Source organism: Podarcis filfolensis (genome assembly GCF_964270895.1).
Source record: "Podarcis filfolensis genome assembly, chromosome: 5".
In the NCBI taxonomy this organism is placed as follows: Eukaryota; Metazoa; Chordata; class Lepidosauria; order Squamata; family Lacertidae; genus Podarcis; species Podarcis filfolensis.
The window spans coordinates 66,197,806-66,222,231 of record NC_139608.1 but is presented as its reverse complement, the minus strand read 5'-3'; the positions used below and the strand labels follow the sequence as shown (position 1 = coordinate 66,222,231).

At 39.4% G+C, this 24,426-nt stretch overlaps 1 protein-coding gene across 27 annotated transcripts in view; it reads left to right on the top strand.

The window, feature by feature from the left end:
- Positions 1–24,426, top strand: part of PCDH15 (protocadherin related 15) — a 633,377-nt gene that overhangs the window by 401,966 nt on the left and 206,985 nt on the right. For 25 of the 27 annotated variants that reach the window (XM_083614042.1, XM_083614038.1, XM_083614050.1 and 22 more), the window contains 3 exons: positions 12,216–12,335; positions 15,996–16,106; positions 19,407–19,577. In XM_083614042.1, coding sequence (XP_083470168.1) covers positions 12,216–12,335; positions 15,996–16,106; positions 19,407–19,577 — 402 coding nt within the window. The remainder of the gene's footprint in view (positions 1–12,215; positions 12,336–15,995; positions 16,107–19,406; positions 19,578–24,426) is intronic. The other 2 variants (XM_083614054.1, XM_083614055.1) reach the window with 1 other exon arrangement.

Here is a 24,426-nt window from a genome sequence, read left to right as displayed (position 1 = left end):
TCCACTTTTCCCAGGGATGTAAGAATGTCTTGTTGTTAATTGGCAGCAATAAACTTTTGTAGTTTGTCTTCTAAAAAGAGCCACTTAGACAGTTTGCAGTAGTTTCTCTGGCTGTCCTCCCCCTTTTATTTGGGAACCTTCAGGTGACATAGATGAGCAACAATGTAGATGCTTTTTATTGCAGGCTGTCAAATTAAAAAGATGTCATGATAAAAAGATACCTGAAACTTACATACAGATTATTCTTCTTGCAAAGCTATACAAGCAACTTTCCTCTTACGACATCCTGAGATCTGGCAAGTGGATACAATCTGATGCTTGAATGATGAAGAATTGGTGACATGCTAAAGGAATGTTAGACTGTTTTATAGGGATGAAGGACTTCGATGTTCCAGTGAAATAATCAAAATAATATGAGGAAGTGGCTCAAGACATGATGAAATCCAGGATGTATCAGAAGCAGACAAAACAATTTACAATGGAGAAACCACTTCCAGTCAGTGTAGACATTACTTGAGCTAGACCAATGGTCTTATGTAGTCTAAGGCAGCGTTTTCTGTTCCTATGTTCACTATATTAAGGCAAAGATATATTGGTTACAGTGAATATTGCAATCAGGAAGCATAATTAAACCACATCACATTGTTATAAATGAGTACAGTGGTACCTCGGTTTAAGAACAGTCCAGTTTAAGAACAATTCGGTTTACAAACTTCGCAAAACCAGAAATAGTGTCCTGGTTTGAGAACTTTACCTCAGTCTAAGAACAGAATCTGAACGGTGGAAGTGCACTGGCGGCGGGAGGCCTCATTAGGGAAAGCGTACCTTGGTTTAAGAACGGTTTTGGTTTAAGAACAGACTTCTGGAATAGATTAAGTTTGTAAACCGAGGTACCACTGTACAATATATAATACAATATTCCCCGTAAGGGTTCCAGTAAATTTGGATTACAGCTTTTCCAACAAAAAGTTCCAGGTTCAATCCCAGGAATCTCCAGGTATGTCTGAGAGTGATTCCTGTCTAAAACACTGGAGAAACCCTGGTTGTCAGTCAGTGCAGACAGTACTGAACTAGATAAACAGACTGACTCTGTATAAGACATCACCATGGGTTTCTATTTTAAATGTGTACTTCCAAAATTTTCCAAGGTGTTCTAAATTTAATATATCTCAGATATAATGATGGAAAGTCCCTGAGGTCTCTGAAGTGACAGATATTCTTCATATCTTATTGAGCACAATTAAAACAAATGCACCCAGTATTAAACACTTAGGCATCTGATGCAATGACATGGTGGAAGGTATCTCATTTTACTGTGCCCAGTTGGTTGACGTTCCATTCCCTCTCTTTCTAGATAATAGGAAAGTTTTTATTGTTTCGAATACTGGAATCTGTCCCTCGATGTGTTAATTTGGCTGGCAAGTTTGGTTTGACCTTTTAAAATATTTGACTGAGTTGCAAACCATTCATTCATATTCACATTTCTTATTTTGCTCCCAGTGATGAGTAGAGAGAGGGACTCTAGGTTCTTCACACACACGCACACAGAGGTGGAATTTGTTTTGTTATTTTGTTTTTACATAGCCTTGCTTAATATTCTTTACCCTGAGAAAGGGGCAATAGTTCACAAGGTATTTCGCAGTATACTGTCAGAAGGAAATTGGCAGGAAGGCAATTTGGTGTGACAAAGGATGTCATAAGAACATTCCGTATATCTGTAGCAGTATGTCAGTTATGTCATCTCAGAACTGAGTACCTAATCATGGAATTTGTTTATTATAGTGTACAGTAAGGCATGAAATAATTGATGCCACACAGCTACATGTTGCTTTAAAAATATTGGATGTTATACAATAGTCCCAGATGTGAATTACTGGCAGAACTAGTCTAATTTAGCTTCTAGTATATAGTGGATGTTAGAAGAGAGAGCCAGCATGGTGTAGTGGTTAAGAGCGGTGGACTCGTAATCTGGCGCTTCCCCACTCCTCCACATGCAGCTGCTGGGTGACCTTGGGCTAGTCACACTTCTCTGAAGTCTCTTAGCCTCACTCACCTCACAGAGTGTTTGTTGTGGGGGAGGAAGGGAAAGGAGATTGTTAGCCACTTTGAGACTCCTTAAGGGGAGTGAAAAGCTGGATATCAAATCCAAACAACAACAACAACAACAACAACAACAACAACAACTTCTTCTTCTTCTTCTTCTTCTTCTTCTTCTTCTTCTTCTTCTTCTTCTCATAACCACCTGCAGCTTAATCAGTTTGCTCTTCTATTCCCATGCTGCACCACTGCTCAGAAGTAAATTTTCATTTCAATGGGACTTTCTTCCACATAGGTGTTCCAAGGATTGCCTCCAAAAGTGCTGAACTGTGTTTTTAAGTTGCTTTAACCATCTTAGCTGTCCTTCGTTTTCTCTGCACTGAACTTAAGGGTTCACAATTCCAATGAACTGTGTAGAAGTCTTGATTCTGCATCTGCATACAGACAGTGCACAAGCTTGGGTGCATTGGTATAATGAGGATTCTACATGCCTTATGTTGTAGTTGGATGTGGTCTCCCAGCCCATGCATTAGTCTTCTGCACACTTGACAGGGAAGACTCAGCTACAGAAACCTGTTTCTGCAGACAGATTGTATTTGCTAAATCAGGATGGTAGTGTTGGCATTTTTAAAAAAGATCAGCACGTAATGCAGCTTTGAGTATGAATATAATTTATCCCCACCTTGCCACTGAAATAACTCAAGGCAGTAAAAACACATAAATAAAAATAATTAGAGCTCCAGGAAGTTAAGACAAAACACTAAAGAGGCAAAATGGCAGCTAGTTAAAACATCAGTGTAGTATAAAATTACATGAGATTTTTCTTTTTTTAAAGGGCCTGCCTAAACAAAGCTGTCTTAACCAACTAATAACATCTAAAAAATGAAGGTTCCAGATGAAGCCCCAGTGGTCAGCGGTGGCCCAGAAAGGCCCTCTAACACTTTGCAGCCACTCTTGCTTCATCCCATTTTGTCACACAGAGAAGGGCCTCTTCACTGGGTCTTAGGAAGCAGGTATTCCTTAAGATTTCCAGGATTTGGACTGTGCCGGGCTTCATGGGTGGTGATCAGCCCTTTGAATCAGTCTCAGAAATGTTTTACTAAACAAGAGCACCTGTTCTGAAATGTAAGCAATATGCTTTCACCAGCAAATGGGATGGTCCCGTGAGCAACTTTGCTGTCACATTTTAGACCAATGCAAGGTTCTGAAGGTTATTCAAAGGCAGCCCCATATACAGCCTTATGAAGTGAATGTGGCAGGATTTGCCTTTTCCAGCTTCATATATGACATCCAGCTCTCCCAGGTTTCAGACAGGAATGAACTTGGGAACTCTTGCAAGAAAAGCAGTTGCTCATCTATGCAGTTATGTCCCTTTCCCATTTTCTTGTGGGCAGTCACACCAGCAGCTGCTGGCATGATTTGGGCTATAGAGCTTCAAGAGAGCTCCCTGTTCAAAGTTTTTTATTTGGTTTCACAGAAGGGCTATATAATTTCATGTGGGTTTTAGAAAAAGTCTAAGAAAACAGCTTAGCCTAAATGAGACTGCTACAGGGTAATAGGCTTAAGGAATGTAGCCTTGATGCATATTTTCAGTCCCTGAAAAGTGTACTACCGAAAATGAGGGGCATAAGGGCTGAACTCTTTAAAAAACTTGTCTGGCTAATAAATCATTGCTTAGAGAAGGCAGTGCTAGCAATCATACCAGCACACCAGTGTTATACTAGCATTTCAGGAAGACACATTGGTATACCCTTCAACATTTCTCCGGTGAAAATAGGGACACCCCATTCCATAATGAAAATATTACCATTTATAGCCCATGCATCTTCCTGGGTTGCCTCGGCAGCTTCCAACAAATATAAAAACATAATAAAACATTAAAAGTTAAAAAAAACCCTTCCCTGTATAGGATTGCCTTCAGACAGCTCGGGAGTTGGATAACTCCATACCCTCCAACATTTCATCTCCATACCTTCCAACATTTTATCTCCATACCCTCCAACATTTCTCCAATGAAAATAGGGACGTCCTAAGGAGAAGCAAGACATTCTGGAATCAAATCATTAACCAGGACAGCTTCTCTAAATCAGGGATGTTCCTGGAAAATAAGGACACTTGGAGGGTCTGCATTGGTACTAAGGTTTTGTTTTAACTGATATCATTCAGTAATTTTTACTAATTAACAAGGTAACTAGGCTTCAGAAGAGCTGACATATTATATGGAAGATTCCAACAGACAAAATTTTGCTAACCTCTAGCTGATGAGCAGTCTCTTCCTTGGATGCCTCTGGTGTAATTTCCCCCTCCCCTCATACTGATGATGTGATTTTCTAACATGCACTTAAAGAGAGTGCTATTGTACAACTTTAGTTTGTCCACCTAGCAATTTTCTTTTTCCCTTGGTGGTAGGTTTGCAGTTAAAGGCCTTCTCTGGTCCCTCAGAATATTATAGATGGGACTGGTAAATTACTTACTACTATCACACCTGACAGTTCCTGAAAGAATATTTAACCTTTCCAGTTCTGTCATCTTGATGGCACTAACTATATAACTCATTGCTACCAAGCCTTCTTGTGCATTTGTTCCAGAGAAAGAGGGAGGCGGCTTTTCTCATGTCCTAAAAGGCCATAAGAGGAAATGCCTACTTAATGCACACATAGGATGTGTTTTGTTGGGTTTTGGAAATGCCAACTTCCTACCCTTTACTGCAGCCTCTAAATTATTATTTGAAGTGTCTTTATCTGCAGTTTGGGTCTCAACACTAATCCCTTGGCTGTGTGTTCCACAGGCTAGCTAGATGTGCATTATCCATTTAAAGCACATGACTTTGCCCAAATAATCCTAGGAACTGTGGTTTGTTAAGTATGCTGGGAATTGTAGCTCTGTGAGGGGGCAAATCTGGGATTCTTTGGGGGAAGCAATGTGATTTAAAAGAGCTTTGAATTATTTTATTTTTCAGGGAGTTTCGCAGGACTCAATAAAGCACACAGATTGAAATAATGTAGATGTGCAGAAGGTATATTTTAATTGAGATTTGCCCATGTGAAAAGGAGGTGGCGGTTGAAAGCTATTTATGCTGTACATCTCCTGATTCAGACAATCAGACTTCTACAAAGATTGGCTGTGCTTGGTAGCCCACACTCTTTCTAGTAGCCAGCAGGGCTTTGCTTTCTTGCTTCTTGATCCACAGAAGTCTTTTAAACAAGCATTGCCTGAAACACACTGGACTACTTTGAGAATAAAATCTATATTTTTTCAGCATCTTGACATACGTTCTCTCTTGTCTTGGGGTTCATTTTGGATGCTTTCCGTTCACTGCATATCCTTTGCTGTTGGTTGCCATGATTAAATTTCTGATTGCACCAACACTCATATTTTTATAACCTTGAGGAGAGGTTTTTAAAAAAAATATGTTTTAAACATTTTGAATTAAGTAAGAGAAGACTGCTACCTCAAATCAGCATTCTGAAAATGCCACCTGTTATTGAGACATACTGTGATGACTTACCTTACACCATTCCTCATTGATCAAGCAATGACCTTCATGAATAAATGCACCATTGTTATAGCACTACCACAAACAGAATATTCATTATCACCGGATGTACTGTTAAGTCAAACACTATACTTTTCAACGGAGTGCTTTCATGGCATTTGGTTGAAGGTCAGCATATGCTGGTAACTGAATGACGAAAGATCACAGGTATGGGCATGAATGAGCTTACTGAATGTTTCAAACCACAATTGTAGGAAAGCCGTTTCATTGCATCTGCATTACATTCTTCAACAAAATCACAGTTCTATGAAGAGCTTTTTAAATGATGGGAATAAAAACAATAGACTGTGGGTTCTGTATTGTTGGAGGTGATAGACATAGGCGTGACATGTGTAAAACTGTATTTTCCAAGAAAAACCAAATACTTTGTTTTGAGTGCTGGAAATCGAACTTGCCCTGAAACTTGAAGTGCATCTTTGAGGGGGGAAATTAGTTGGGTGCCCCCATAACTACTGAAACAGGTCAATTCTTTATTTTTGCAAGCATCACATGCTCTGCTGATTTTATCTGTCCATTTTCATCTAAGCCATCCTAATTTTGCCATCTGTGCTTCTTTGGGGCTTGTGTGAGGACCTATCACCTCCAGGGTAGAAAGAGGCTGCTCCACTTTAGAATGTCAGTCTTTTACATTTATAGTTTCCTCCTGGAGGGCATAACTTTTTTTCAGTCCCTGGTGGAGGGACTGTATGCCAGCAATGGGTGAGCAAGAGCCAAAGTAGATGGATGAAATAGTCTTGATCAGACATGGGTCCCTTGAACACAAGTAGACTGGTGAATCTATTCCATCCCATGTCTGGGTGGATATTTTTAAAGAAAAAAATCATTTAAAACACTTTAGAAATCCACATGTTTTCAACAGGTTTGAAATTAACAGCTTTTGAATGAACATTTATGAGGTCCAAAAGAGGTTACATCATACTTCTTTTCTTTTACATAAAAGAACCTGTTGAAAATGTCTGAGTAAATACGCCCTGGAAGTGGCAGTCCATTGTTGCATGTCCCCACCTTTCTCTTTCCTTCCCTTCCCTTCCCTGTACAGTATATGACTACCAGGGACTTTGTGGGTGGAGTTGAAAACTTGGAGCAAAAAGCTCCTGGACGCATTGGTACGTTATGATATATTACACCTTCTCAGATAATCATACAGCGAAAAAGACATTGCAAGCAGCTAGAAGGCAGGCAGGCAGGCAGGCAAGAAAGAAAGAAAGAAAGAAAGAAAGAAAGAAAGAAAGAAAGAAAGAAAGCCCACTTCATACAAATTTAAAGCATAACTAGCTGCGTTCTGGAAAGGTCTGTAGACACATGATCCAATCCACATGTCTACATTCTGTTCTGGGCATGATATGTCAGATGCAGACTGGATAGGTTTGCTCCAAATTTTGCAGTGTGCTAAAATTTCCCCCCCCCCCCCCGATCTCCAAATATGTCTACCATATTTGCATAGTCCAAGAACACACAAAACCTAGGGTTGCCACATTTCAAAAAGTGAAAATCCGAACACAAAAATTGTTGAGCTTCTTTTACAAGATCTCTTTAAAAAAATGCATTTTTGATCTATTCTTAAGGGAATTTGCCAAAATCTACACTTCCAGCATGGGTTGCCATATGTCTGGATTTTCCCGGACATTTCAGCAAATTCCACCCAGACACTCTTTGCTGTGACTGAATCCTGGCTATGTCCAAGAAATTCCAGATGTATGGCAACCCTACAAAACCACCTAATGGATGTAAGCGATTTTAAGCTATTGACAAACTTACCTAAAGTTTGATTGTATTATTTGCATTGTATATACATGGAATGCTTATCGGAGTAGCAGTATAATGGTGATTGTTTGCTATGCATTTTTAGAAACTGAAAAATAGAGTTAAGAAGGAAATGCAAACACACAAACATGCACACAACCAGGCAAAAGGACTTCAGGTGTGTGTGGAGCAGGGCAAATGAGGGGTGTGGCCTATGGGAGAATGGGTGTGGCGTAGTAAGAGTCCCAAGAACCAAATAGAGAAGCCTGGAGGGCCATATTTGCCCCCTGAATTTCAGATTCTCTAATCCCTGATCTACTCTTATGAGCAAGTTTCTGCCATTTAGAAGGGTGCTGTTTTGATAGCCTTTTGGTAAACCTTGTTTACCAATATTTGACTGATTTCCATAGGATCCAGAACCTGCTTGAAATAGAGAATTCAGACTATATGAACCAATAGTCCTTCATAGTAAAATAAAGAATTATCCATTTTTGCAGATCTGGTATTTTTACCTTCAACTGACACCAGTATCTAAAATCCTTCTGAAACTCTCCTGCATCCAATATTTAAACCAAGGAGTTTTGTGTACTCATCATACAATATTTACTGCCATGGGGAGAAAATTATGAAAGCAATTACTTAGAAATGGGGAGGGGCACAGTCAACTTGTCTCTCTGTGTTCTGTTTACCCAAAACAGATAGTGTGCATTTTTTCCTTCTGCCAAAGGCCAGTGGCAAGCAAATAACATTCTCTAATAAAATATTCTCTAAGTGTAAGCAATGACTACTAGCTTCTTGAAAAATAAGCCACGCATCATATTCATATCTCTCCGAAAGGCTCTCTGCAAGCAAACTGATTCTGTTATTAAGCTATATTTTTGTTTGTTCTGAAAATAGTGGTTGGGAGCATAACTTGTCCAAGGAACAATATCAGCTTTCAAAATCATAGCAGTATAGCATCCTCCATAAACATGGGAGGGTTTTCAGTGATTTTTGTGTGGGTGTTTTTAAGCTGAGACAGAGTGTGACTGAGTTAAATAATCCAACAAACTTCATGGCCCAAACAACCCAGCATTTGAATCCAAGTCGTCCAAGTGCAAACAGCCTAACAGCTCTGCCATCCTGGCTCTCATATGCAGGCAATTATTTCATAATTGTATCTGCCAGATACATTTTTTGTGGGGTGCGTGGTTGTTTAATCCCCTTTGAAACAAAATCAGTAAAAATACAAACTGCTTTAAAAAAAAAATCCAAGAAGTGTGATAAATGGAAAAAAAGAATTTGAAAAATATGTGTACATGTTGCTGTGGGTTGTGTTCATCAGTTGTTGCAATCAGTTATATTTTTATAGTCTTCAGTGAGCCATTTATAATTTAAATAAAAATAAATCTAAGCCATGTATCTTTTCTCTCTACCCACGAATTTGATTAATTGCTGTATTGGCACACAACATGCTTTCCATATGGTACAGTAATTTACTGTTTTTAACTAATACCATATTAATTAAAATTATTAACCCAGGTCACCCTGAAGTCCATGGCAACAGAAGAGATGCAATATAACTAAAATCTCTTGATTAACAGAGAGGCCATCCAGGAAAAACACTATGGTGCTCTTGTGCAATCCCCATTCATTTCATTGACACACAAGCAGTTCAGCATTTTGGTGAGTTGTGAACACTGGCGCTTCCTTTCCCCTCGGCCAGGATCCAAGTGCCAACCCCACCCTCCACCACCTGAGGGATGCTCCCGTTGTTGCCAATGGGTAACAGGATGTCGGCAAGGTCTAAAGAGCTAAAGCCCTCCCTGCTCACTTTGGTCCTGGTCCTATTCATGTTTTTGTGGTACTTTTTATAAGGGCATTTATTGTTTAAATGCAACCATGTAAAGTTTGACCCTTGGGGAGAACTGTACCCCAGTGGTAAAAAAAAAAACCCACTATCTGAAATCCTGGAGAGCTGCTGCTGGGTAGTGTTTGTGGTGGTGATAATAATAATAATAATAATAATAATAATAATAATAATAATAATAATAAAGACAGTAGTAATAAGCTGGATGGCCAATGGTCTGAATCAGTATAATGCATCTTCCTATATTCCAATGTTCTTTGGACTTCTTCACCAAATGGTTCTGATTGATACTAAGCTTTGCCATTCATTTTCTGAAAAACATATTTCTATAATATCAAGAGTTGTTGCCATAATGCTCTAGATAACTCCTGCAGTGCTACACTAGTGAAGTAAGAACCAGCAGTCGTTCCCATCAGAAGACAGGGTGTCATGTTTGGCTTCTGGGAGTTGTAAAAACTATTCTCACAAGTGTATGTTGTGTGACGGAGATGAAACAGATTTTTGATGTAGGAATGGTACTAACATTAAAGTGTGGGCTTTATATTTCAATAAGTTTGAAAAATTGCAGATTTTGAAAAATTGGAGCGAGAGAGAGAGTATGGGCAGTTGAATTTCAGTGGTAGAATTTTGAAATCAATTTTAGAATGTTTATATCTGGCAAATGCATACAGAATGATGAAGTCTTGTTAACGTTCTAATGACCATACAGTGGTACCTCGCAAGACGAATGCCTCGCAAGACGAAGAACGCGCAAGACGAAAGAGTTTTCCGTTTTTTGAGTCATTCCGCAAGATGAATTTCCCTATGGGCTTGCTTCGCAAGACGAAATGTCTTGCGAGTTTGTTTCCTTTTTCTTAAAGCCGCTAAGCCGTTAAAAGCCGCTAATAGCCGCTAAGCCGCTCAGCTGCTAATAGCCGTGCTTCGCAAGACGAAAAAACCGCAAGACGAAGAGACTCGCGGAACGGATTAATTTCGTCTTGCGAGGCACCACTGTAGTTCTGAATAAGCATAGTGCTACACGGCACTCCAATCTCTGAGCGGTCTGAGATTCCAGGGGTACCAGGCATGCTTATCAGGATCTTTGTTTCCTTTTGGAACAGTGAGGCACAGTAGAGTCTGTGGTGTCTTTATTGTATATGGTTTATTTACACATATATGCAACCTGTGTCTAGATGCAGAGAGTGCAGAGTATTCATATCCCAAGAGGGTCCTGTTCCTCCCATTGCTGCAGCCTAACCTCTGAAGACTGCCCGCCTTGTGTTCTTGCCTATCTTCCCCGGCTTGCATAAGTGACACATTTCCTGTTTGCTTACCTCATCATCTTTGGCCTTCTTAGGGGGTTAATCGGTGAGCCATTCCAGTGGGTACCTCTTGATGGTTCTTCTGCCAGGTGGTTTCCTGGACATGGAAAAACTGGTTTAAACTCCAACCCCTACCAGACCCAGGAATTTAGGGGTTTCCTTAGATTCTAATCCTTTACTGAATCCAGATATTTTGGGGGAGTCTTCCCCTCCCCCCAATTTATAATACTACATCTATATGGGAACTGATTGAATACTTGTGACTTGGTGGTTAAGCGATAAACCAAGACAGTACTTGGAAAAGAAGGAGAAAAAGAAGATAGGCATAATCTTCTGCAAAATCGTATAGCATTTCTCCACGAGGCTGTGAAACCCATACACATGTAGTTTGAACAGCACAGGGATCAGCATGAGTAGCATTTACATGTGGATTCTGAATCTTAGAAGTGCCTAATAAGTCTTCCCCTCATCCTTGCAACTTGTAGTAACTTCAATGTGGAAGCAACTAAAATTTTGGTAGGAAGCAGAGCTCCACATTGCTAAAAATTGTTCAGACAAATACTATAACATATATTTCTCTCAAAATGATATCTGGCATGTGAACAAGAGAAGTTAAAGGTGACAATGTGACTGCCTTTACAATCCTGTATGCACTTACCAGGGGGAGTGAGCCCCACTGAACACGGTGGTAGTTACTTTGATGCACGTGTGGATGTAATTGTGTTGTGAAAGCCTGCAGTGTAATTTTTGCATTTCACTGTTCCTTGAAATGGTATAAAGTGCCATGGTGTGCAATTTCCTCTTGCTCATCTGAGTCAGTATAGCTCACACTGGACGGTGCTACTTGCCTCTACTCCTCTCAACCAGTCAGTAGCGTTTTGCAGCCTTATAATTGCCTCTCCTCATTTGTAACTAGCCTCACTCTCTCACATACCTGTATTTCTTTAATTTTAGAGTGCAAACCATTCATGGACTGCAGTGTGTGATTAAACCTATTGACACTTCCAGACAGCTTGTTTATTGAGTATTCATCCTGATTTGTTTGCAGGGATAGAGATGGTGTTGGCTATTTAACAAACATCCCATTTTATTTCTTTGTGGGGAGGTTAGATGATGTTGCATCCTTCGGTTTCCAGTTCATTTTCCTGTCACTTAATTGCAAAAAAAGGTCAAAACTTTTGAGGAAGTGGGTTTGTTGCACAAGAGCTCTCAGTCAACTAACTGCACAATGTGAATTTGCCACTATGAGATTGAATCCTACCTAAAAATATCAGCACTCGAAGTGCCCTTAGCCTCCCTATTTTCTCTTGAGGGTTTTTTTTAATTATTATTTTTAAAAAAGGAACATTGAACTGGGAATAGGGATAATGGGTGGGATTAGCTGAATGAGCCCCATCAGTGGAAGCTCTGTGCAAGGACTTCCGCTTGCACAGTGCAGCTTTCTTCCCCTCTCCTCCCTTCTGTGTCCCCACTCCTCCAAAATTGGCTCTTTGGGGTCAGGAGAACCTCCAGAACAGCATGCAGGAAAAGGAGAGTGAGATTGTTCCATCTGGCAAGCTGAAATGCTTGTGCACGCAATACATTCATACAGTAACATTGTCTGACAGGGTAGCATTGCCAGCACATCATTGAACTACATTTTTACTTGAAACCATTACTTGGATTTCTTCTTCTTCTTCTTCTGTCTTTCAAGGGTTCCTAAGTGTGCACATCATTTTTGTTGTTGCAGTTGACACCAGTTGGAACTACCATCTTTACAGGATTCTCTGGAAACAATGGTGCCACAGACATAGATGATGGTCCCAATGGACAGATAGAGTACGTCATCCAGTACAATCCCAGCGACCCAGTATGTGAAATTCTTATTTTCAGTAAACATGTGTTGTTGGAAGAACGAAAATAAGATACAAAAGCCCACTCAGTTTATCTTTAACAGAATTTGCCCTTGTTAAGTTTTCTTAAATCTTTGAACATTTTTTTTGGTAACATTTTCTCATAAGGCACTTTGAACCCAAGATTGATTTGATGTGTGTGGTGCTGGGCACAGGTATATTCATCATGGAGATAGCATCCTGGGGAGGGATGAACTGGACTTTCCTTTGCATGTGGGATTTGGAAAAGGGATTTGTATCACACATAGATTTATGAGCCCAAAAGCATTTCTTCAAGAAACCTGGCATTATTCATTTTTAAGCTATTTGAGAGTGATTCTTTTTGGTGGGGGCAGAGGGAGATGTTTTAATCATACACATGTAGAACAGATTATGCATACAAGTAAAACCTGACAAAAAATGTGTGGAAGTTCTTTAGAGAAAACGAGCCATTTAAAAAAAAAACAACCTTCCTTGATTCTGCTGGTGGAGTTCTAGAATCCCATGTGCTGCTTCTTCCCACACTTATGCCCCTGCTGGATGTTCAAGAACCAGTCCTGAAGGTGTAAATACAACTGAATGCATAATGCTCAGCTCATATCAATTCCCTGGTAATGGCAACTGGAACTACTTGTGTAGGCAATTATGTGTGTGGACCCAAGAAGGGCATATGAGTATGGAACTTTATCCTCCATTATGCCACATGTATAATGTACTTTTAGGATGACATGGGAGGGCACCACATGTAGAATGCTTAGTGTGAACTAGAGTCATGAATGTTGGCCACTCATATGATCCATCCACTGTGAACAAGGGGTGGGATTCAGTGAGTGGGGCTCACTGATGTAGGCATTTTACATACTCGGGTCCCAACTCACTAAAGGATCTACTTGTGTAGGGGAGGACTGTGTGATCCCCCCAGTTCCACTGGTGATGATTGACTTTGAACATGATCTGTGTGAACTGGTCCTAAGCGAGCCAAAGGTCAAGTATAGCATAGAGTTTTGGTATTAATAAAATGGCACTTTCATTTACAGCACTAAATATAAAACATAGTAGTACATCTACTTATCAGTGCATTTTATATCATTCTTAAAATTGGGCTTTGCATTCTGTTCTTTTTTAACTTACAAAAAATTCAAACCATTGAGTTTATGTAAGTTTAATTCAGATGCATTTAGTCGATAGGATTTTTTAAAAGGTTTCCTAGTGGGCAGGTCAAAATAATGTCATGATATTTTAGACTGCCCATTTTGGGAGGAAATATTTTACTGCAGAATTAAACACAATTTTATACACAGAAAACTTTTTACCTGTGATATATATCTAAAATACTTCATTTTAGACACCATGAGCTTTTTTTAAAAAAACACACACATTTGGATTATTATTGCTATGCAAAGGCTCTAAATTATCAGTGGCAGTAAGACTATAATAATAAAACTCAGGTTAAAATAAGTACATTTTGATGAGAAGAGGAGGAATGATTACTATCATTTGTAGGTTGCTTATTATTCCAAGGTAATAGTAGAGACTGCATTGTGATTGAGATCATACAAAAAGCTGAGATGTGAATGGTTTGTATTCAAGAAAGTTATAGAATCAGTGTTCAAGAAAATTGATCAGGAGAATGATTGGCACACCTTTTGTTGGATTAAAATAATTACACTCACTGTTACTGCACTATTAGGCAAAAGCATGGGAAAACAATGTGTTGTGTTGCCCCATGAAACTTTGCCAAGGGTGTTGGGGGAGATGGAGAAAATACTGATATGCAAGGCTTAATATTCAGCAAGAGATGGACCTAGTTGTCACAAGCTGCGGAGGATGTTGGTAAGCCCGTGTCTTGCTAAAGTATGCCATTTCAGACTGCCCATGTGGACTCATGAGATGGAATGTTCCCCTTGCTACGTTTAAAAAGAGGTTATTATATGTAGAATATTAGTATGTCAAAGTGAAGGCAATGTGCATAGAATATATTTTAAAATAAAAGAGAATTAACTCAGCTGCAGGCTAAAGTGGATCTGCCCAAACATAGGTTTACAAGTTGTTGTTTTTTGCTTTTAAAAAATCCTTGCTTTTCAATATTTCTTCTATCTCCCGAACATCTTTGGTCTTTAGAAAAAAATGACATTCACTTCTGATGTTTATTCGTTGTTATAGGCTTGATATGGTGAAGAAGTGATATGGTCACATCTCCACAACAGGCAAATTATGGCACCGGCACTCTTTTTTGTCTTAGCTGTGAAGGAAGTAGCTTCAAACAGAGTAGCTTCCATATCTGTAGGTGGAGTGTCCACAACATACATTAGATCTGTAGCACTCTGTGCCTCCACACACTTATGCTCCATCGTGTAAAGTCTCCCATCACTTGCAGATATCTGAATCAGTACATAGCAGTTCGAGGAATCCTTGGCTATAGAAATGATTCATTCTGGTTTAAATTTAACTGGTATCAGTGCTCAAAAGTAACTTGATCACAATTACCATACCTTGTAATGATTTTAGGTTGCACAACCTTTTAGGCAAATTACAAACTGCTCCTGGTGAGCACTTTTAGCAGGGCAATGTGGTCATTTCACAGCTTCACCGAAAGTCAATTGAGCTTATACACTTGTCTGGTATTTTTTTAAAAGCATAGAAATGTCACAGTGGGGTGAGAAATCATTCCTAAGATCCTTCCATGGTTACCTCTTTGTATAAATGCACCCCCATGAAGAAGAATAAAGATAAAACCATGGGAGAAGGCCTGTTGATTTGCCTAAAAGCTTGTGTTAATTCTTCAACAGAGGAAAGTCCAGAATTTTACCTCTACTTCATCAGACTGCAGTTTTATGCAAATTATGTACAAGTGTGTGTGACAGGGTGTTGTGACACATGCTGGCCCCTCATTCAAGGACCCATCTGCATGGGGAGAAGTCCCCTCCCTGGGTCCATTTATGCAAGCTTCCAACCACAGGTGATTGTGGTTGTGAGGGCCACATAACCACAGGAAATTTACAGCAAGAATAGTGCTGATTTTACAGTACTTCTGGGCCCATTAAGAAATCAGGCAACCCATTTGCCTTGGTTTCAACAGTCACCAGAAGCACACAAATGCAGCCTGGTCATGTGAACCGGTTCCAAATCTCCAAGAACCTCATGGTTGGTTGTGTCAATTTTAGGTCCCATTTGCCATCACATCACTTGCTCTCCTTTGCTTCAACCAGAAACTGGGAGATATACAATGTCAGTTATATTCAGAGTAGACCCACCAGAATCAATGGACTTGTAGTTACTAATTTCAGTGGGTCTACTCTTTGCATCATCCAGTTGGATATCATCGTCTGTTCCTTTCTAGCCTGAAATGTTTTAATTAGGCTTTTATTGTTGAAAGATATGTTTTTTTTTCTTGGTGGCATTTTTTTCTTTCTTTAATTGGAATAAATGTGACTCCACACTGTCATTATGCCAAGGGTCTTTCTTCTGTGGAAATTCATTAGGTCTATGGGGAAGGATGTGAGGGCAAAGTGAACTGATTGCTCACTGAAGAAAAGGAAGTGTTGTTGTCAGTTGCCACTGATGGATCTTCCTAATTTGATTACATCATTTTTCCCCCTGTGACCTATATTTCTCTTTTCTTCATTTAATTTTGGCAGACTTCAAATCGAACTTTTGATATTCCTCTTACACTGTCTGGAGCAGTAGTTTTGCGTGAGAGGCTAAATTACGAAGAAAAAACACGCTATTTTGTCATTGTCCAAGCCAATGTGAGTATGACTGACTTGTAATTTTTGGTGTCCATTGCAAATATAACTGTTTTTAAGGGAGAATAGAAACTGTATCTTCATATTGTATCTGATGGGCATTTAAATTGTCATTATCAGCACATGACTTTTTTTAATTCAAGAGGGCATTCACCCCATGCCATCATTTGATTCCTGCAGCATTGTATTTGAATGAACCATTGTAGATTAGATGCTGCAAGCAGACCTTCCATTTTACTGTAAGTCAGCAAATTATTTTGCAATCCTCAAGTGATCATCATCTGTTGATGAGATATCAAATGACTTGAATGCATGAGAATCAGCCCTATGTTTCTGCTGCCATGTAACACAATCTTTCACATATTTACTGGTTATAAAGGTGTTGGTGTTCAGTTGCGAAATAGAGCCTTTTTAGTCTGGGAAGGTATAGAATGATGCATTGTAGTGTCAATGAGTTTTACTGTTCTGTTGCAGCTAGCAATACTAATTTGCTGTAAAATTAATTTAATGGCTGCAGTTTAACTGCATCCTTCAGCTCTGAAATGCAATCTTTTGAAGATGCTTTTTCTTTCACCTCCAGTTGTGTATATCAAATAGGGGTGTGTGTGAAGCATTTTCCTGACATGTTATGTAACAGATATTTCAAGCTGAGAAATAAAGTGATGCCTACATTGTACAGAGTATACCAGCTGGAAAGCTTTACTTGGAATCAGCTTTACTATTGATGTTGTCTTTGCAACCGGAGCTGGCAAAGTTTCCATTCATTGCAGAATTCTGCAAGTTACCTGCATAATTATAAATCCGCTTAAAAGGAGTCCTGAATTCCAGCCATTCTTGTGCCATATTCCACTGAGGGTGCTTCCAGACAACTCGTTTATTGAGCAATCATCCTAATAGGTTTACTAGGAGGTTATAATGACATTTTGTCAAAGCAAGTGTGCCATGGATGCAGCTGGATGCAGAGGGGTCGTGGGAGGTATTAGCCAGGTGACCTCCAAGGGAAGAAGAGCCTGGAGGATGGTGGTGGGACAACAATGTATGGTTAGAGGTAGAAGGAGCAGACTGGGAGGAGGAGATGTCAGAAGCAGAATAGGTGACCGGGTTTTGTTAACAGGAAGAGTTTGCAGCAGAGCACAGTTCAGACTCCAAGGCAGAAGCAGGGATACTTCTGAAGCACTTCTGAGTTCTTGCCTAAACATGAGTGTAACTGACCTTGTTGTTATTGTTTCTTAATGTGCTCAACATTCAAGGAGTTCGAGCTAGGTAATTTTAGATCCTGGACTCCATAGCCTTTTGGGGGACCCTGCTTTAGACTCCCATGTCTGTTCCTTCAGTTATCTCTCTTCTTCCTGCCAACACTGCCTTTCTGCGCTTTATAATTGCTTCTACATTCCTGATACAGTAGAAAAAAACAAAGAAACAAAAAAGTTTCCATCCCTGGTTTTGAAAAATGTGCCCCTCTGAGTATGTGAAGTTTTGTTTTTTTTCATTTTAAACTTCCTTAAATCATAATGCCATAATGATTATTATAGGCCTAAGATGATGCTTGCTTCTACTATTCTGATGCAAAACACATTCATTTGCGAATAAGCACTATTCCGTTGTAGAAAACAGTAATGTACTTTTAAAGTAAAGACAACAACAGAATGAGCACCTGTAACTATGTATAATTCCTGATGGCTACCAGCTTTCTTTTGAATGTTTTCTCAAAAGATGAAGGCAAAGAAAAGAAGATGCTGGAGTGATCAAAGTGATATTTCAGTGAGTCCAAGCATCCCTACGCCACCCTAGGTGCTGATGCTGGACCTGTTTGCTGCTTTCTCCATTATCAGTTGCTCTCTGGGTAGCCATTTCAGGACTCCCTGGGTAGCGTGGTCATGGACTTCAGTCTCAAGTTCCAGTCTTAGCTGCATATTGCCCTTGTTGCAAAACTTCTCTTCTTCTTTACTTGCTTCCACCTGATTCCCTTCCTTCCTTTCAGATCTTGACACAACCTTGCCTCTTCTGGGTGCAATGTAATCCTGCCACCATTTTCTCCCCCTTCTTGCACAGTATCAGCCTTCTCTTTCCACCAAGCTCCTGGGTTTATCATCTAAGATTGCAAGTTCAAACGTTCCCCAAGACCACATCTCCAATATCAGTTTTTAATTTATTTTCCTGGAGACATTGCACTTTCTATTTAGTTGACCAGCTCAACAAATGTACATATAGTAATATAGTGGGTTGTATCCTGCTAACCAGATTGCCTTGCCCTTAACAGTTTGATCACCAAAAGCAAAGCATTAGCAATGTTCTATCCCAGACCCTCCATCATGAAATGGCTGAAAAGCAGGAATGGCATGCGAATACAAAATTAAAAATCTTTGTGATGTGATAATGTTGCTACCGTTTTGAATAAGAATAGTCTGACTTAATTCTTTTTCTACAGACTACTTTATTCCTACTAGAAAAGCAACAAAGAGAATTTATGAATTCTTCTGTCAGTAAGCAGAATATATAGAACACATACTGGTGTGCTGTGCTGATAAGTGATTCTATAATTAAAACCATACAACTTTCTCATTGGAGATAGAGGGGATTAAAATCCTTTGTTGTGATGTGTGGGAAAACAATGCTTATCAGTTCCAAATTTGCCAGAAAGAAGATTTTATCACATAATCTGTTTCCCCAAATATTGCTAGATGGGAGGGGGGCTTCCATTTGAATGTTTTCTCCCTCACACACATGGCTAATATCAGATTTCTTTGCTGATATTGGATAACTTGCTTTACTTCTGAGACAAGCCCCCTGACCCCCAAAACAGCACAAAAGAAGTGTGATGATTTGGAGTCCAAGGAAGGAGGAAGGGTTTGAGGAAAATAATTTCTGTAGAAAAGAAAGATGTGTCATGGAATAGAGGTATAAAGAAAAGTCAAAAATGGGGTTGTTGGGAGGAAGGGAAGAAGATACATAGAAAAGGGCAGAGCAAGGAAAGAGAGGATGGTAGGGTACAAAATATGATACTAAGATATAAAATAATGACATCAAGGAAGTGGGAACAAGGCTACCTGAAGCATATTTGCCCCTTGAGATAAAAAAAGGCTAATAAGCACTCTCACTCACTCACTCTCACACACAAAACCCCTCTTGGTCCTAGTAGTGGTCCCATATTAGAGCTTTGTGGGGTCAGGGAGTGCAATGTTCACTTCCACCTGTCTTTGCAACATGTTTACAGCTTGCAGTTTCGAATTTCACATTATTATATGCAGTGATACCAAGACAAACAACTTTTATTGTCGGGTCAAATCCTTATTTTCTCCACAGGACCGAGCTCAAAACCTTATGGAAAGAAGAACAAGTACAACCACCCTTACTGTTGATGTCCTTGATGGGGATGACCTTGGACCAATGTTCCTTCCATGCGTATTAGTTGTTAACACTCGGGATTGTCGGCCGCTCACTTACCAGGCTAGCTTGCCAGAGCTCACGGACCCTGTAAGTACAAGAAGGGACTTTTTTTTCCTCTCCCTTTCTTTTATTTTCATTCATTCATTCTCTGCCTATGTTCAGGTCAATCACTCTCTTGTGTAGCATGATTCTGTGCCCAGCAAGCCAAACACAATCCAGCAAGCATATATTGTGGCCTGTCAGGTGCTTGAACATCCTTTTGTTCTTGCAGGTTCATGAAGATTGCAAAAACTGACACCCCATCCAAAAGTGCTAAGGCACACTGCAGTTGGTCTCGAAAAAAAGTCTTCTATTCAGTTAACAGAATGGTTTATTTTCAAGTCTAACTTCAGCATGGGAACATTTTCAGTTTTTTATTAACACATAGGGAATGGAAGATTAACCTGGCTCTAATAGAATGCTTTTTTTGAACCCTAGGGACTACATTTGGCTCATGTGCTGGCAATTCTCCACCCCTGCTGTAGCTGAACATTGCTGGCAGAGTAGCAGAATCACTATTTTGTACCAGAGTTCAAGCAGAACAAGCACTCATGCACCAAATGAGGGCTTGTTTTCATTTTACTTTTTGTACTTTGTGTGTGTATATATCTGTATCTACACAGAGACACGTACTTGAGCACAATATGTATTTATTCTCCATCAGGTATTACAAACTGCTGCGAGTACCATTTCTCTCTTTCAGAATAATCTCTGAAATGGCATTCTTTTCTTGACTAATATTTCAAGGGTGTTTCTTCTTCTTAAGAGATGTCTGATTCCACATGTGCCTTCCCCCTAGACTCAGCAAACTATGGATGTGGTTTGTAATGAGAGATGCATGCTCAAGTCCAAAAACAAACAAACTAAGAATTGGTCATGAGTCCCTGGATACCTCAGGGCTTGTCAACATATATCCAGTATTATCTTCATCATGAACAACGTATCCTGGTCTTTGGCTGATACTTTTGTATTCAGGGCCATTGCCAGTTCATCTGGGCACAAGACTAGTCACCTTACCATTAACGCAGGCATGAATTGCTGATTATTTATTTACCATAGTAAACAGAGGTAGAAAGGCCCTGCTGGGCATCTGTATAAATTTGTATGTCCTGTTTATTGATAGAATTCTCAATATACTTATCACTTAAGGAATGCAAGTTGCTGTATTGCTTCCAAACAAACTATAATTATTATCAGTGCTATTTTTACTAGAAAAAGAGGTGCTGCAACTCACCATGAATGCCTCCCTTGTTTTCTTATAACGGCAATGGTTCCCACTTGAGAAGTGCTGGAACTGAGTTACAGCGAGTTCTGGCTGAAAAAAGTCCTGATCTTTCTTTCTTTCTTTCTTTCTTTCTTTCTTTCTTTCTTTCTTTCTTTCTTTCTTCCTTCCTTCCTTCCTTCCTTCCTTCCTTCCTTCCTTCCTTCCTTCCTTCCTTCCTTCCTTCTTTCCCGCCTTTTATCTGCCTTTCATAACTATTTTAGGTGGTTAGAGTGAGATGGAACACAAAATTATGTTGTAATCATTCACAAATACCGTATGGGTTCACTTTCCTGCAATACTTTCCCTTTTGGTTCTTACTTTATTCTACCTAGCAAAAGGGTGGTGGTGGAGTTCAGCATTCCAAATGTCACATATTTATATTGTCACCTATACAGTAGCTTTTCCATTTATGGATGCTGGCAATTTTTAAACATGGGATGTTGCACCGAATTAACCAGAATATTGCATTTCTAAGTTTTAAATGTAGCATGTAAGGAGGTTTTTTTGGTCTGTGCCTGTAGCACAATTATTTTCAGTGATTGTTGTTGTTTTTGGTTAATGTTGTTGTTGTAGTAGTAGTAGTTAAAGCCGCCTGTGATGTAAAAAATAGAGAGAAAGAGATTACATCTGTAATGCAGTTATTTCTTCTGGTAGCATTAAGCAGCGTTATACATTGGAAACATACAAAGTCTCAACAAAGGAACATTTTTTTTTATTTTACATGTGACTGAGGAGATTAAGGTGGCTGGCATAATATAATGGAGAACAGTATTTGTTTAAACGTGTGCTTTATTCATGACTTCCAGGAGCCAGCTGTTAATAATGCCTCTGTGAGAAACCATTGTCTTCTGAACATTAGTTTTAGGCCTATACAATGTTTTGCTTTGATTTGTAATATTCCACAAAGCAGCTTTTGGGATTTGGCTGGTCTTTTTATGGTCTAAATTGCCCCCAAACTGCCAGTTTTGTAAAGGAAGTTTTCCCAAGGGTGTTGAAGGAGCTATATTATTTGCTCCTTGTCAAGAATACAGATGTTAACACAAGCATTTATAACAGAAATAGCTACCCTGCGAGTCGAAAGGCTGGATGGTTAACAACTGGTTTTGGGATGCACAGGGGGCTAAAGGTGAAGCAGGTACTTGAGGAAGTCGTAATGGATGTTGCGGACTATGTCATTTTGGTAACACCAATATTTTTGCCTCTGTACCCTGCTATAACACTGATGGTATAATGTGTACTTAAGGTTGTAAGAACATCAATATTAATGGCGTTGAGATTGTGACAGCTCGGTAATAGAACAGAAATCGGAGTGTTGCCTGCTTTCAGCCAACAAATGTGTAGTTTAAAGGGAAAATTCTAAGCATCTGAGCCAGCGTTTGATACGAGGCTGTTATCCATCAAATCAATGTGCCCCTAAATGACAGCGAGCTTAAAACACAATTGCATAGTTTTGAAATCAGAAGGGCGATTGATAGGTGTCTCAGAGACAGTAATTAAGATTTTCAGTTAATCGGTAAAGATAGAGCACTTTCCCAGTGGACATCAAAAAGTTTCATTTGTACCCCTCCTTTCATCCTTTCTCAAGTGAGTGTATATGAGAAAGGGCTGTAGATCTGTGGCAGAGTGCATGCTTTGGATGCAAAAGGTCCCAGGTTCTTTTATGTCACTCTGACACTTGCATATCTGCATTTTATTTTGTTTGTTTATGATTTATCTCCCACTTGACTACATGTACATATTGAACATAACTTGCATTAGTAAGTGATAGTTTCCCTAATGTAATTGTAAACTGAAAAGATTTTGGAACCTACTTCTTGGATGTGTCTGGAAACAAGATCAGAAGTGTGAGTTGTATGTGGTGTGGGTAACTCTACACCATTTGTAAACAGCTCTCTATATGAAGCAGGGTTAATTGTGTTTCTTTTTGCTTTGCCCAAGCCTCCCTCCAGTCTTTGTGTAATTTCTTATTCCTTGTGTTTGATCTTCAAAGAGAATATTTTCATAGCAATTTCTATTCTGCATTACAGAAACAAATAACTGGTGTCCTTTTTTTAAAATATATATATATTCTGTATGTATGTATGTATGTATGTGTTTATTTATTTTTCTATTTTTCCTTGAATAATGCGGTTCCATATATGTACATAGATGTATGCTGTAGAGAGCAGAAACTGGGTGTTGGAGTGGGTCTGGAGATTTATGGTGTTTTGACAGATACTCAATTATTCTCTTTTCTGACCAACTACCCAGTGTTTCAAGCTTATCAAAAGCTTATCAACAGCCCTTTAGGGGTGAACTCCCACCCCAACACACACACACACACATACACACACATAAATTAACAGCAGAACTAAAACACAGGATCAAAATCCATCCTACGCCATAGTCATAAGGTGTGTTCAGGCATGTTTCCCCGCCCCTCTCTCTCTCTCTCTCTCTCTCTCTCTCTCTCTCTCTCACACACACACACACACACACACACTTGCTAGGTTGTGACCAACTTAGCCCAGAATGACAGAATGCACCCCATATTAATATGGCTGTCTGTTTTTGAATCATTGCCAAGTTCAAAGAGTTATTGTCATGCTAAAGTTCATTGGTTCCACTTAGCGGCATTGCTGCTGCTTTGTCCTTTACCATTCTTCATTTTGACTGCATGATTTGTTTTCAAAATGTTTTTAATCAGACATTTTCTGCAAGAAAAACGTCACAACCAACATTGTAGACAATGCATTTCAGGGCAATCTGTGATATCTGTGTATGTCAGAACGGATGTATTCTTTGTATAAATCTCTCCCTTCTCACCAAACTGAAGGTCATGAAGCCGACACATACACAAGGGCTTGCCAGCAACTCATTGTTTGTTTTGGCACTTAGTATAAAGCAGGGTTTTTCCAAATGACTTCTGCAAATATTATCTTAGAGAAAACACAATTCATCAAGGTTCTGCATGAACAAAGGAAAAGCTATTTTGTCTTGAAGTTCTAATGTCCTTCATGTGGCACATTTGATAAACCTGAGAACCACCGCACAGAACACTGCATTTTGTAGCTAGGGAATGTGATGAATGCCAATATGATCAATGCCACCCAGGCCAGGAAACACTGGCTTGGGATTTTTAAAAAGTGATATTTCAAGGCTTTTCTCTCTCTCTCTCTCTTTTTTGCAACTTACCGTTCTTCAGAGACAACTATGAAATTTCCACATGCTAAAACCAATGCATGCTACTGTGAATAATAAAACATACCTTGACTAATACTCAGGAGACAAATTTTAAGACTTAATTTCTTTCACATTTCTGTGTTTCTTGGACAGATTCAACAACATTTCTTGCTTCCCACAGTCAATCCTCTTTTTGGTGGCACCAGCAGTGCCACCATTATCCTCCTAATCTCTTCTGCCATCACCTATTCTTCCTCCTGCTTCTCTCTCTCTTAGTCCAATTCTTAATGTATCCAATGTGCCTTTTGTACACAGAATATTATGTTTGTAGATGGAGCTGGTAGCTGTGAAAAGAATGGTTATCCAGTCCTGTTTCCGTCTCTTTCACCACTGTGTGTGTGTGTGTGTGTGTGTATCCAAGGGCACCTGAGGCCTAAATCAACCCCTCTGCACCCTAATTGTGCCAATCCC